General features: G+C 43.7%; 1 protein-coding gene across 1 annotated transcript in view; it reads left to right on the forward strand.

Moving 5' to 3' along the window:
* WDFY2 (WD repeat and FYVE domain containing 2) overlaps nt 1-13,907 on the forward strand; it is a 129,264-nt gene that overhangs the window by 79,272 nt on the left and 36,085 nt on the right. Inside the window, exon 7 of the mRNA XM_075334580.1 lies at nt 8,771-8,897. Coding sequence (XP_075190695.1) covers nt 8,771-8,897 — 127 coding nt within the window. The remainder of the gene's footprint in view (nt 1-8,770; nt 8,898-13,907) is intronic.

Genomic DNA, 13,907 nt, shown 5'->3' on the forward strand with positions numbered 1-13,907 from the left:
ATAGCATTCATCTGAGGGATTAGACTGCGCTAATCATCTAGGAATTAGCATCAACCTCTAATTACCGCAATTTACAAGCACAGTCTTTCTCTTAATCCCCAGGTCTCTTTAGCTGTGGGCTTTTTTCCATGACTTGTGTCAGAGGCGGCTGATCGATGCCGCTTGTATTCTGTTTTTTGATATTGTTAGTTACTGTTTGAGAAGATGGATTGGGCTATATTCTGTGCAGCGGACTCGTCTGCATCAATGCTGGCTATACACGGCCTGATCCTGCAGGAGGCTACATGAGCGGCAGAATACACAATCCTACAGACCCATATACCTGGGGGGTCAGAGCGTAGTCTCCCCTGTATTTTACCTTCCATGTTTATTGGTCAGGTTGTTACATGACCTTTTACTTCCGGACTATAAAAATTTAATAAAAGCACCAGTGATATTGTTTATATTAGCCCTCGCTTATTGTTGGAAGGAACTTAAAGGGGTTGTCCACTACTTTTACATTGATGGCCTATCCTTAGGAAAGGTAATCAGTGTTTGATTGGCTGGGGTCTAGCACCTCTGCCAGTCAGCTGTTCTCTGTGCCGGCAACAGGCAGCCGGAAATTCTCAGTTCTGGATCTGCCCTGTCTTCTGATTGCGGCTGCAGCCAGATACTGCACATCAGACTCCTATTGATTTGAATGGGAGGGCGATGTCAACTGATAGTGGCAGCGGCCAGGTACTGCGCATCAGCTGCCCATTGAAATTCGTAGGAGGCAGTACAGTACTCAGCCGCGGCCACTATCCGAAGACTGGGCAGCTCCTGAACTGATCATTTCCGGCCCCCTACTGCCTCCGACACTGAGAACAGCTGGGGGTGCCGGGTATCTGACCCAGGCCAATCAGACATTGATGACCTATCCTAAGGATAGGCCATCAATGAAAAAGTAGTGGATAGCCTCCTTTTAAATATACAGTGTGCACGGAAAGTATTCAGATCCCTTTTAAATTTTTCACTGTTTCATTGCAGCCATTTGGGAAATTCAAAAAAGTTTTTTTTTCTCAATAATGTACACACTTCACCCCATCTTGACAGAAAAAACCCCCAGAAATGTAGACCTTTTTGCACATTTTTTTTTTTAAACAAAAAAAACTGAAATATCACATGGTCATAAGTATTCAGACCCTTTGCTCAGTTTTGAGTAGAAGCGCCCTTTTTGAGCTAGTTCAGCCATGAGTCGTCTTGGGAATGATGCAACAAGTTTTTCACACCTGGATTTGGGGATCCTCTGCCATTCGTCTTTGCATATCCTCTCCAGTTCCGTCAGGTTGCATGGTGAACGTTGGACAGCCATTTTCAGGTCTCTCCAGAGATGCTCAACTGGGTTTAGGTCAGGGCTCTGGCTGGGCCTGTCAAGAATGGTCACAGAATTGTTCTGAAGCCACTCCTTTATTTTAGCTGTGTGCTTAGGGTCATTGTCTTGGAAGGTGAGCCTGTGGCAAAGACTGAGGTCAAGATCACTCTTTGAGAGGTTTTCTTCCAGGATGTCTCTGTACTTTGCCGCATTGATCTTTCCTTCAATTGAAACAATTTGTACTGTGCGTGCAGCTAAAAAACACCCCCATAGAATGATGCTGCCAACATGTTTCACTGTTGGGATTGTATTGGGCAGGTGATGAGCACTGCATGGTTTTCTCCACGCATACCACTTAGAATTATCAACAAAAAATCCTATCTTCGTCTCATCAGACCAGAGAATCTTATTTCTCATAGTCTGGGAGTCCTTCATGTGTTTTTTGCAAACTCTATGTGGGTTTTCATATGTCTTGCACTAAGGAGAGGCTTCCGTCGGGCCACTCTGCCATAAAGGCCTGACTGGTGGAGGGCTGCAGTGATAGTTGACTTTATGCAACTTTCTCCCATCTCCCTACTGCATCTCTGGGGCTCAGCCACAGTGATCTTAGGGTTCTTCTTTACCTCCCTCACCAAGGTTCTTCTCCCACGATTGCTCAGTTTGACTGGATGGCCAGGTCTAGGAAGAGTTCTGATGGTCAAATGTCTTCCATTTAAGTATTATGGAGGCCACTGTGCTTTTTGGAATCTTGAGTACTGCAGAAATTATTTTGTAACCTTGGCCAGATCTGTGCCTTGCCACAATTCTGTCTCTGAGCTCTTTGGGCAGTTCCTTTGACTTCGTGAGTCTCATTTGGTGTGACATGCACTGTGACCTGTGAGGTCTTATATAGACAGGAGTGTGCCTTTCCAAATCAAGTCCTATCAGTTTAATTAAACACAGCTGGACTCCAGTGAAGGAGTAGAACCATTTCAAAGAGGATCACAAGGAAATGGACAGCATGTGACTTAACCCCTTAACAACTGCCGATACGCCTTTTAACCGGTAAATAAGGGTACTTCCGTAAAAAAGCGGCGGTCGGAAAAAAATATATAGCGCCCCCAGAGTCAGAAAATCTCCGGGATTTCAGCTACCGGAGGTAGCTGAGACCCTGGAGATCATGATTCAGGCCGTTTTTTTCCGATCCCCGCTTACGTGATCACCGGTATACACCGTATACCGATGATCACGTTACAGTAAATTACAGCGCCGGTAAAAAAAATGATTTATCTCCCATCTGGCATGATCAAACATGCCAGATGGGAGATAACTCTCCTCCCCGGTCCCCCGATGTCGCCAAAGTGTCCCACCCAACCCCCTCTCGAAAATCCAACATGGCCGCGCGCACAGCAGCGCGCCGGCCGCATTTACCCTTTTCCTCTGGTTTCTGTCGCATGTGCCATGACACATGCGACAGAAAACTGCTCCCCAGGCCCTGCCATGTCACCCCCTCTCCCCCCCCCCCCCCCCCCCCGGTGTTCCGCGTACCTGTTGCAGCTCTGATCCCCCGAGGCCCCCTCCTCCTTCACTGTGCACGCTGGTCACATGTGCAGAGCAGCTGACAGCTCGCTTCGTGCTTCGCTTTCAGAAGCAGTGGCTGCTCGCACTCTGCAGCTGTGACCCAGGGAGAGTGGGTTCAATGTCATTGCACCCACTCTCCTCAAATGGAGGGTCTGCACTCCTAGAAAATGGGGGATACGTTCCCTGAGCGTGCCCCCCATATTCTAGAAGGTCCAGAATCATCGTGGGACTTCCAAAATGGCTTACAGCAGACCTGATTTTTTTTTTCTTTCCCCAATAAATTGGTGAAAGAGGGAATGTTTTGGGGAGTGTTTTTTCAAATTTTGTTTTTTTTTTTATTAATGTCAATTAGTTATGTCTGGCTTCAGATAGACGCCGTGACATCACTAATTGCTGGGCTTGATGCCAGGTGACATTACACATCTGGTATCAATCCCATATATTACCCCGTTTGCCACCGCACCAGGGCAACAGGATGAGTTGGGGCGAAGCGCCAGGACTGGCACATCTAGTGAATGCACCACTTCTGGGGCGGCTGCGGCCTGCTATTTTTAGACTGGGAAGAGTCCAATAACCATGGCTCTTCCCACCCTGAGAATACCAGACCCCAGCTGTCAGCTTCACCTTGGCTGGTGATCTAATTTGGGGGGACCCCACGTTTTGGTTTTGGTTTTTTTTAATTATTTATTTATAAAAAATGAAGGAAAAAAAACAGCTTGGGGAGCCCTCCAAATTGATCACCAGACAAGATGAAGCTGGCAGCTGTGGTTTGCAGGCTACAGCTGTCTGCTTTACCCTAGCTGGCTATCAAAAATAGGGAGGACCCCACGTAATTTTTTTTTTTTTGTCTAAATACAAGGCTAGGCACCCTTTTAGTGCCACATGAAAGGCACTAAAGGGCGCCAGCTTAGAATATTCAGGGGGGTGGGACGTTATATATGTTTGACATTATCCATTCATCCATTGTAGCATTTTAGGCTATGTGCCCACAATCGGGGTTTGCAGCGTTTTGGGCGCAGAGTGTTTTCCCTGCATCCATAACGCTGCGTTGTGCAGTAGAAGCACAGCGGAAGGATTTTTAGAAATCCCCATGCTCACTGTGCTTCTTTTCTCCGCAGCATAAACCTACCTGTGGTGCAGCTTCCCAAGCCTCAGCATGTCAATTTATGCTGCGGAGACGAGCGTGTTCTCTGCAGGTAGAATAGAGCTAAAGTCCACAGCAGCCTGAACCCAAATCGTGGGCATGGGCAGCTGCGTTCTCTAGTGGACAACACTCACATCTCTGCAGGAAGGCTGACACCGTGTACTAGACGCCGTGTCGCTGGATCATGGCCACATAGCCTAACAGTGAGAATATTGTTGCTACAGCAACATTTTTGTGAAGTACCTGTGGATTCAAAATGCTTACTATACTCCTGAATAAAATCCTTGAGGGGTGCACTTTCCAAAATGGGGTCACTTGTGGGGGTTTCTGATGTATAGGTATCCAAGAGGCCCTGCTAATGTGACAAGGTGCGCGCAATTTATTTCAACTTTTCCAAAATTCAAATGGTGCTCCTTCCATTCCAAGCCCTCCCATTTTATCCAAACAGAGATTTTTGGCCACATGTGGGGTATCCCTGCGCTCACAAAAAATTGGATAGCAACCTGTGAAGTCCACGTTTTGTTGTTGCCTCTTGAAAAAGTGAGAAATGTGATGCTATATCAACATTTTTTGGTGAAAAAAATGAAAATTTTCAATTTGGCAACCTAAGCTTATCAAATTCTGTTAAGTATTTGTGGATTCAAAATGCTCAATATACACCTAGATAAAAGCCTTGAGGTGTCTTGTTGCCAGATTGGGGTCACTTGTGGAGGACCTCCACTTTTTAGGCACTCTAGGGGCTTTCCAAATGCGACATAGCGTCCGCTAATGATTCCAGCCAATTGTTCAGTCAAATGGCACTTTTTCCCTTCCGATCCCTGCTGTGCACCCAAACAGTTGATTTCCACCACACATAAGGTATCAGCATACTCAGGAGAAATCGCACAATAAATTTTATGCTGATTTTTTCACTCTTGTGGAAAAAAAAGCCATCTGGTTGAAGTAACAGTTTTGTGGTAAAAATGTATTATTTTTTTTTTTTTTTTTTTATTTTCACAGCTCAACATTATAAACTTCTGTGAAGCACCTTGGGGGTTCAGGGTACTCACCAAACATCTAGATAAGTTCCTTGAGGGGTCTATTTTCCAGAATGTGGTCACTTGTGGGGGACCTCCACTGTTTAGGCACCTCAGGGGCTCTCCTAATGCAACATGGCGTCTGCTATTGATTCCAGCCAATTTTGCAGTCAAATAGCACTCCTTCCCTTCCGAGTCCCGCCGTGTGCCCATACAGTTGATTTCCACAACATATAAGATATCACCAAACTCAGGAGAAATTGCACAATAAATTTCATGGTGATTTTTTTCCGGTTACCCTTGTGAAAAATAAAGCTACCTGGTTGAAGTAACAATTTTGTGGTAATTTTTTTTTTTTTTTTTTTATTTTCATCGCTCAACGTTATAAACTTCTGTGTAGCACCTGGAGGTTCAGGGCACTCACCAAACATCTAGATAAATTCCTTGAGAGGCCTAGTTTCCAAAATGGGGTTACTTGTGCGGGGTTTCTGCTGTTTACGTACCTTAGGGATCCTCCAAATGCGACATGGTGCCCGCGATCTTTTTCAGCCAAATTTCCTTTCCAAAATTCAACTATTGCTCCTTTTGTTCCAAGCCCTCCCATTTGTCCAAAGAAAGGTTTCAGACCACATATGAGGTATCACCGCGCTCACAAAAAAGTGGTTAACAATTTGGGTCAAATTTTTGGAATTACCTCTTGAAAAAGTAAGAAAATTAGTGCTAAGGCAACATTTGTAGGTAAGATGTTTAATTTTTATTTTTTTTCATTCGACATTACTTTAGTTCCTGTGAAGCACCTGAAGGGTTAATAAACTTCTTTGATGTGACTTTGAGTATCTTGAGGGGTACAGATTTTAGAATGGTGTCACTTTTGGGTATTTTGCTTTCACCTAGGCCTCTCAAAGTCACTTCAAATGTGTTGTGGTCCCCAAAAAAATGGTTTTGTAAATTTTGTTTAAAAAATGGGAAATTGCTGATGAACTTTGAACCCTTCTAACTCTCTAACCCCAAAAAATTTTGTTTCAAAAATTGCGGTGATGTAAATTAGACAAGTGGGAAACGTAATTTATTAACTATTTTGTGTGACATATCTCTCTGGTTTATGGGCATAAAAATGAAGTTTGAAAATTGCAAAATTTTACACTTTTTTTTTTTTTTTTTTTTTTTTTTGTAATCACATTTCAGATTTTTTCACAAATAAAATAAAAAAATATCATCCTAAATTTACCTCTAACATGAAGCCCAATATGTCACGAAAAAACAGTCTCCGAATCACCGGGATCCATTGAAGCGTTCCAGAGTTATAACCTTTATAAAGCGACACTGGTCAAAAGTACAAAAAATGGCCTGGGCAATAAGTACAAAACTGGCTTCGTCCTTAAGGGGTTAAATGAGTGTCTGAGCAAAGGGTCTGAATACTTATGACCATGGGATATTTCAGTTTTTCTTGTTTAAAAATTTGCAAAAATTTCTACATTTGTTTTTTTTCTGTCAAGATGGGGGATGGGGTGCAGAGTGTACATTAATGAGAAAAAAAATGAACTTTTTTGAATTTACCAAATGGCTGCTATGAAAGTGAAAAATTTAAAGGGGTCTGAATACTTTCCATTACCACTATATATTTATCCAACGTAAATGTTTTATTCTCCCTGAAAAGTCCCAACAAAGCGCTAGCTCCTTGGTGTCTCTGTTTTACCTAGCTGTCTCCTGCCTGTTAAATATAATCTGTCCTCTGCAGCAGAGACACTGGATTACATGAAATGGGGGAGGCTGTTTGTAAAGACAGTAAGAACTTTGACAAAAAAGAGAGCCAAAGCAGACGGAGAGGCACACTTACAGATTGTGGCAGGAATTACATTAGAAAATATTAGGAACAATGCATGCTGCGAAGTAAGGGAAGTCTCAGCATGGTTAGTACTGGCAACATACTGTACCTTTTAGGAATATAACCGCACACTCAAAAACAAAGTGGATGGCAGACAAGTTAAAAAGCAAGAGAGGCTGCCAGTTTCTGGACATACTAAAACCTATTTTACAATGTAACCATCATTTTTAATTTTTTTTTCAAAAATCAATAGTACACATGAAAATAAGCAATTTTGTAATTTATCATATTATACCAATCTGCTTCTTTCTCTACCTCAGAATTGAGAATTGTGATAATGACTGATCAATTCTGGCAAAGTCTGTATTTGGCCAGGACCACACGGGAACTAATGCGATCCTCACATGACACTCGGCTCACGCTGGCAGCACAGCAGGAGCCGTGTGTCATGCGAGTGTCACTGCACCTGAGGTCCGATCATGCGAGCAGACCTCAGCTGCGGGAGGCGGGCTGGCTCTGAGGAGGGGTGGGTCAGTGCTGAGGAGGGGCGGGCTGGCTCTGAGGAGGAGAAGGAGGGATTGCTCTCCCTCTCTCTTCCGTAGCCGGCTATTACCATTCTCGCACTGCACTCACGGTACACCGGTGTACCGCGAGTGCAGTGCGATCTTTCTCTTGCCCCATAGACTTGAATGGGTGAGAGAGAGAGAGTCTCGCATTAGTCGCAGCATGCTGCGATTTGTTTTCTCGGTCCAATTAGGGCTGAGAAAATAATCGCTTATGGGTGCTGACACACAGGCTAATATCGGTCCAAGTAGAATACGATTTTTTTATCGCACTCCACTCGCACCGATTTTCATGTCGTGTGTCTTAGGCCTTCAGTGAAGACTTTCCCATTACTGAGGTAAGAGATGGCAGCTGTTACACACACATCACAGGATGGATAGACATGGTAATGATAAACAAATGGTTAAAAAAAGGAATTTTCATAACATCAAGTATGTGCGCCACATGCAGAAGTCTCCACACTTGCACACTACGGTCAGTGAGGTTATTAGTGATTGGATTGTCTGAGGACTTCTGCCACAGTGAATGCACTTGGGCAGCAAATCATCTAGATCCGCTGCTGGCAGCTCTCTTTGCAATTGCTGGTCACTGACATCTTGGATGTGCTCGATGGGAGACACGTCCAGAGACTCTGCAGACCATGGTAGCACGTTTAGGCCAGGCAGGCTGCTCACAGTAGCACCAGCAAAGTGCGCTCTAGAATGTCATTGGTCGGCAATTACTAAGGGAGTTTATGGCGGTGGATCTTGATTATTTACCCAATTGAATTTAGTGTGGGAGAGTCAGACTGGCCCACCAAAGTGCCAGAGGAACCTCTAATGAGCCCCGGCTCTGAAACAATAATGAGCCCCAAAGGTCCAGGAGAAGCCGTTCACTTGGAGCAGACTCGGGTGATACTAGCTTCCATTTTTAGGGACATAGTCACACATGACCTATTAGAGATTATTGATATGTCCTATGTTTACAATGGAAAAAACACAAATCGACTATCTCCTCTTTTGGGTCCAAGCAATGCCTGTCCGACTCTGGTTGATACAATCTTCTTAACTTTTTACTATTAAACCGTTCAATAGATGTGTCAAAGACTGGACAAAAAAGTGCCCCTGAATCTTTCCAGGTTTTCTGTGCTCCTTACATCCAGCCTTATTCACGTCCTTCGCTAATGATCCGAGGGTTTGTCCTCCTGATCCTTCATCCTCTGAAGTGCACTTATTGCTTCTAGAGCAGAACTTGTTCACATAAGCTCCTATAAGTGTCCAGTGATTTGCTATGCCTTGTAATAGCCATTAATCCTCCAATGTCGTCATTAACCTGTTCTTCGTTCCCAGCCGGTGTGACGTCCTTGTGTTGGGACCCGGTACAGAGACATTTATTTTCGGGCAGCTCAGATCATTCTGTTATTATATGGGACATCGGAGGCCGAAAAGGAACCGCTCTGGAACTGCAAGGACATAAGTAAGAAACTGTTCTCCACACAGTAGGGCATATTTGCTAACATTTTATTGAGAAATTATATTTTCCTGAACATTTACAGATTTGCTTAGGCTCTGTTCAGATCTGCATTTCTGACTTGGAGACAGGAACATCGCTTTATGCGGAGACTAATCTAGGTTTGCTCCGAAACACTCCCCCACCCTCCAATGGGGTTTGAGTGATCGCGCATTCATATGCGATTTGCACACTTAGTCACTTGCTGACCGGCTGCTCTTCCTAATTTACTCAATGTTTGGGGGAAACTACAGCTCCTGCTTCATAGAGAGAAGCAGGAGGAAACACTTGATGTCACATGACTGAGTGGAGTGGCCATGTGATGACTGCTGGAACCAGCAAGCAGAGCTGAATCTTTACAGTGAGTATATTGCACGCTGTTAGGATTGGCATGCTACAGTGCTTAAATTTATAATTGTATAGGGCTTGTCCAGATTTTTGATGAAAGTCTGCAGTCGCTCTAGATGAATGCAGACTTCTGAAATTGCACAGCGTGCACACTTTTCAGATTTTCCTATGCTGGCGGCAAGAATGGACGGTCATGTGAGTCCAAGAATGTGATTTGCATACATACAGCCATATTCCGACTAGATTGTGCCCTTACGCTGTTCCCCCTCCCCTTCCCATTTTATTCTATTTCTATACCGCCCCCGCCTTCCCGCACACACACATCTTATCCAGTTTCTATTCTGTCCCTTCACATTTTCTCCCCCATACGGTTTCCTCACACTCTTCTCCTCTAACGGCTCTTCACACATTTCCCCCTTCCTCACACATTTCCCCCTTCCTCACACTGTCTCCTCTTACATGCCCCGCCCCCCGCTATCCATACGATATCTGCACCCACCCCTCCCTCGCTTTTCATCATGTCCTCAAATTGCTCTTTCCCCCTCGTGCCTTATACTGTGTGCTCATATATCCCCTTCCCCATCATACTGTTTCCTCATATATGTTCCACCTCACGTACCAATATGCATCCACACACACCCTCCCCCCTCGAATACGGTTTCCTCATACATCCCCCCCCCCTTGCTTCTCAAACTTTTCTCAGATCCCCCCCCCTCGCTCACTATACTGTCTGCATCCTTTCTCACCATACTGATTCCGCACCCACCCCCCTCGCTCGATATACTGTCAGCACCCATCCCACCTCGATCCACATAGCGTGTCCTCATGCATCCACTCATTCTACTTACTGTGTCCTCATACATCCCCTTCGCTCCACATACTGTGTCCTCATACATCCCCTCCCCCTCGCTCCACATACTGTGTCCTCATACATCCCCTTCGCTCCACATACTGTGTCCTCATACATCCCCTCCCCCTTGCTCCACATACTGTGTCCTCATACATCCCCTCCCCCTCGCTCCACATATTGTGTCCTCAAATCCCTTGCTCCCTATGCTCTATCAGCACCCATGTCCCCCTCACACGTTTGTCTGGTGAATTGATTTTTAAGTTTGCTTAAAAAAAAAAAGATTTTTCTCTGCAATACGAGTATAGAATTATAGAATGCCATAGAATGATGGCAGCCTGTGCCCACTGATTGATGTATTACAGGTTGCTCGGTGCACATCCCATTAGTGTGGTCTTGGTGTCTAAACAGTCTTTTAAACGAATGCTGATTGGCATATATTTAACAATTGGGGGTCGTTTATTGCAGCCTTATCCGAAAATTACTTCTTGTTTGATGGGGTGTTGCCAAGTTTGTAAATTGATATTAATTAGTTAGACAGCATAAAAATAAGCAAGTTTGTAGTAGACTTGCTTTTTCTATCTGCTAATATTCTCCTACAATGAGAGATTTTCTCTTTTTATAATGTAGAGCTCATTCCCATAGAACCAGGCCACTAGAGCCTGGGAAAGAAAGTGCCGTAATTACATTTTAGGAAAAGAGTTAACTCTTAACATTCCAGCCAGCTCTCTCCAGTCCATTGGTTCCTATACAGCAGTTATCTGTTCACTTCCCTCCTCTCCCTTTCATCTTCTGAAGTAATCCCATTATATATCACCAGCCCAGCAGCTTTCAAAACAGGTCTCTTTATCACTGCTCTAGATGCCCAGATTATGTGTTCTCTGTGTAAATACATTGATAATTGGTAGACTCAGATCAAACTACTGATAGCGGATTGTAGTATTGCAAAACGTGTACTGAGCTTTAAAGGTCTTCTAATACTACAGTTCTCCTTTGAGTGACAGTTCTGTTCATAGTAGAAGAGTCTGCCCTGTCAAAAAGCAGGAAGTAAGGAGACTGTATTGCTCTGGACTGCTTAAGAGACCTCTTGAGCATACCCCTTTTTTTTTAAATAATTTTTTAATGTAATATGTAGGTTTTCAAACTTTTGCAATTTTTTTTATCATATTACAATCTTTATTAAGAATAAAATTATTTATCCTGCAATTTTCCCACTGCCCATTTGAGACTTTTCTAGAATAATTTCCTGCCTTTCAGGAATAGATACAAGAGTTTTCTTATCAGAGGCAGGATTACTATGGGAGGTGACGCCTATACAGTGTGTCCACCCATATCCTGTCCACCGCCATTAACTTGAGAACGGCGGCAGCTATAGAAATAGAAGTGGTGTCTAGGTATAGTAAAGTAGCCATGCGCTATGCAATGAAACCACCTATAGCACCACCTGGTGGAAAACAACGGCGTTAGCATTTTTATCTTGAAACCGGAACGAGAGAGAGAAAAAGAAGTGAATTAAAAAATTGTAGGGTATCATCAATTCAATATGAATCGACACTTTGCATACAGAAATGCTATGATAAAAACGTCAAACTCCCAAGGCTGCGGACGTGAGGTGATACCTCATGGAGATCCTCCTACAAGTCATTGGGTATGGTGGCTGTGTGGAGTGGCCTCCACGCTCACCTGACCTCACCCCATTGGACTTTTCTGTGAGGTCACATCACACAGCAGGTGTATGCGACCCCTCCACCAACATTGCAGGATCTACAACGACGTATCACAGATGCTTGTGCAAACGTGTCACCTACCATATTGCACAACATGCAGCAAGATACAGTATGCTGTCCAGAGTGCAGATGTGCATTGGAGCTGACGGTGGCCACTTTGAGCACCAAAGTTAAATGAGTGCCATATACATGACCAGCATTCAATGTTTTGGGTGGGGGGGGGGGGTCATGGGTTTCATATCATAGCATGTCTGCATGCAAGGTGTCGATTTGTATTGAATTGATGATACCCTACAATTTTTTTAGTTCACTTTTTTTCTCTCTCTCGTTCCGTTTTCAAGATAAAAATGCTAACTCTGTTGTTTTCCACAAGGTGGCGCTATAGGTGGTTTCATTGCATAGTGCATGGCTACGTTACTATATCTAGACACCACTTCTATGCCTATAGCTGCCGCCGTTCTCAAGTTAATGGCGGTGGACACACTGTTTACACAGGGTCACCAGGAGTCACCTGTCTTGTGTATAGGTTGTGTCTTTCGTGGCAAACCTCTTTAACAACCCCTGTATTTATATCCCCAAACCAGACAAAGTTTCATGCAAGACAGTAAATGTGCATTACATGAAAGATGCTCTGTTAGCACCATCTTCTTCCCACATTTATCCCGATATGCATCTTTACATTTTCCACTTTCTATGTACATTATTTTCTAAGAAATTTAGATTGTAAGATCTGTGTGATTGAAGATATTTGCAGTTCTGTGTAATAGTCACAATGTATCGGCTAGTCCATTACAACAGGTTTTGTTTTCTGCGTGATGTTTATCAGATCCGCGTCCAATGAGGAGTGTGGGGGATTTTTGCACACAATTCCACAGAGGATCTCGGTGGCACCCGGGGAGAGTATCTGATGGCTGTCGCCTAGAAACGGGTCGTGAGACATTACCACGGCTTCTGGAAATAAATCTCTGCTGAGGAATGGTTTTCAATCTTTGTGTTTGGACCCTTTTCTTTGTGCAGAGACCGATCTTAATTTATTTCCCATGGCCGCTCACTTTCCAGCTGGAGCTGTACTTGGTGTATGCTGCGATGGGCCTCGTAGTAGGGTGGATGAGAAGTATTCATGTGCAGCGCTGTTCTCGAAATTCCATGACTAGAACTCCTCATATTTCAAGGGGCCAGACATTGTGGGGCGAGCATATACAAGCATGTGGAGGCCACACACGTTACCGAGTCCCATTATGATTCTGATTAGAGATTAGCGGATCCAAACTTTTTTTTTTGAGCTGAGTATTTAGGTTGATGGTTGTGCTCACGGCATGACTTGGGGTTTTATCACCCCTATGCTACATCCACAAGTGAGTGGGAGGCGTTTTCCTTGTGCCGTTTCCTGGCTCGCTGCGTTTAACATGCCCTCTCTAGCGCTCATGACTGATCTCCAGTGGTCTCCTGGATGGACACTTCTTCCCAGAACATTTAACATAAAAATGTTTTTTTTTTCCACAACAAGTGGGCAACTAAATGTTTTTCTAGCTTATGCAACTAGCACGACCACCAACCTAGGTGTGCTTGGACTACTTTACCTCTCCAATATTTAGTCCCATTGACAAGTCTGTGAGATTTCTTTGACAAAAATTCCAATGTCTTTTAGTCTTATAATATTATGTTTGATGTTTATGATGTGACAGTTTTCCGCAAAGCATTACTATATGAAGGGAATTGGCTAAATCCTCTTTAATAACCCAATGGACTTTGGTCTGGTGATTCATCCATATGTGAGGTCACTCCGCACAATTCTTGCTCTTGTTTAATGTCTGCACACATTGTAACTTACAACGTCATTTCTAACAATCGCCGGCTGCCATTGAAACCTATCATAGGATTACATAAAACATCGTCCTGTGTAGAATCACCCAAAAGTTCCATAATAATAGTAATAATAATAATTATTAATAATCTTTATTTCTATAGCACCAACATATTCCGCAGCGCTTTACAATTCAGGAGGATCATACAAACAAGTAACAGTTATAAAAAATACAATAATTAGAGTATGGA

This window comes from Anomaloglossus baeobatrachus, chromosome 2 (genome assembly GCF_048569485.1).
Source record: "Anomaloglossus baeobatrachus isolate aAnoBae1 chromosome 2, aAnoBae1.hap1, whole genome shotgun sequence".
NCBI lineage: Eukaryota > Metazoa > Chordata > Amphibia > Anura > Aromobatidae > Anomaloglossus > Anomaloglossus baeobatrachus.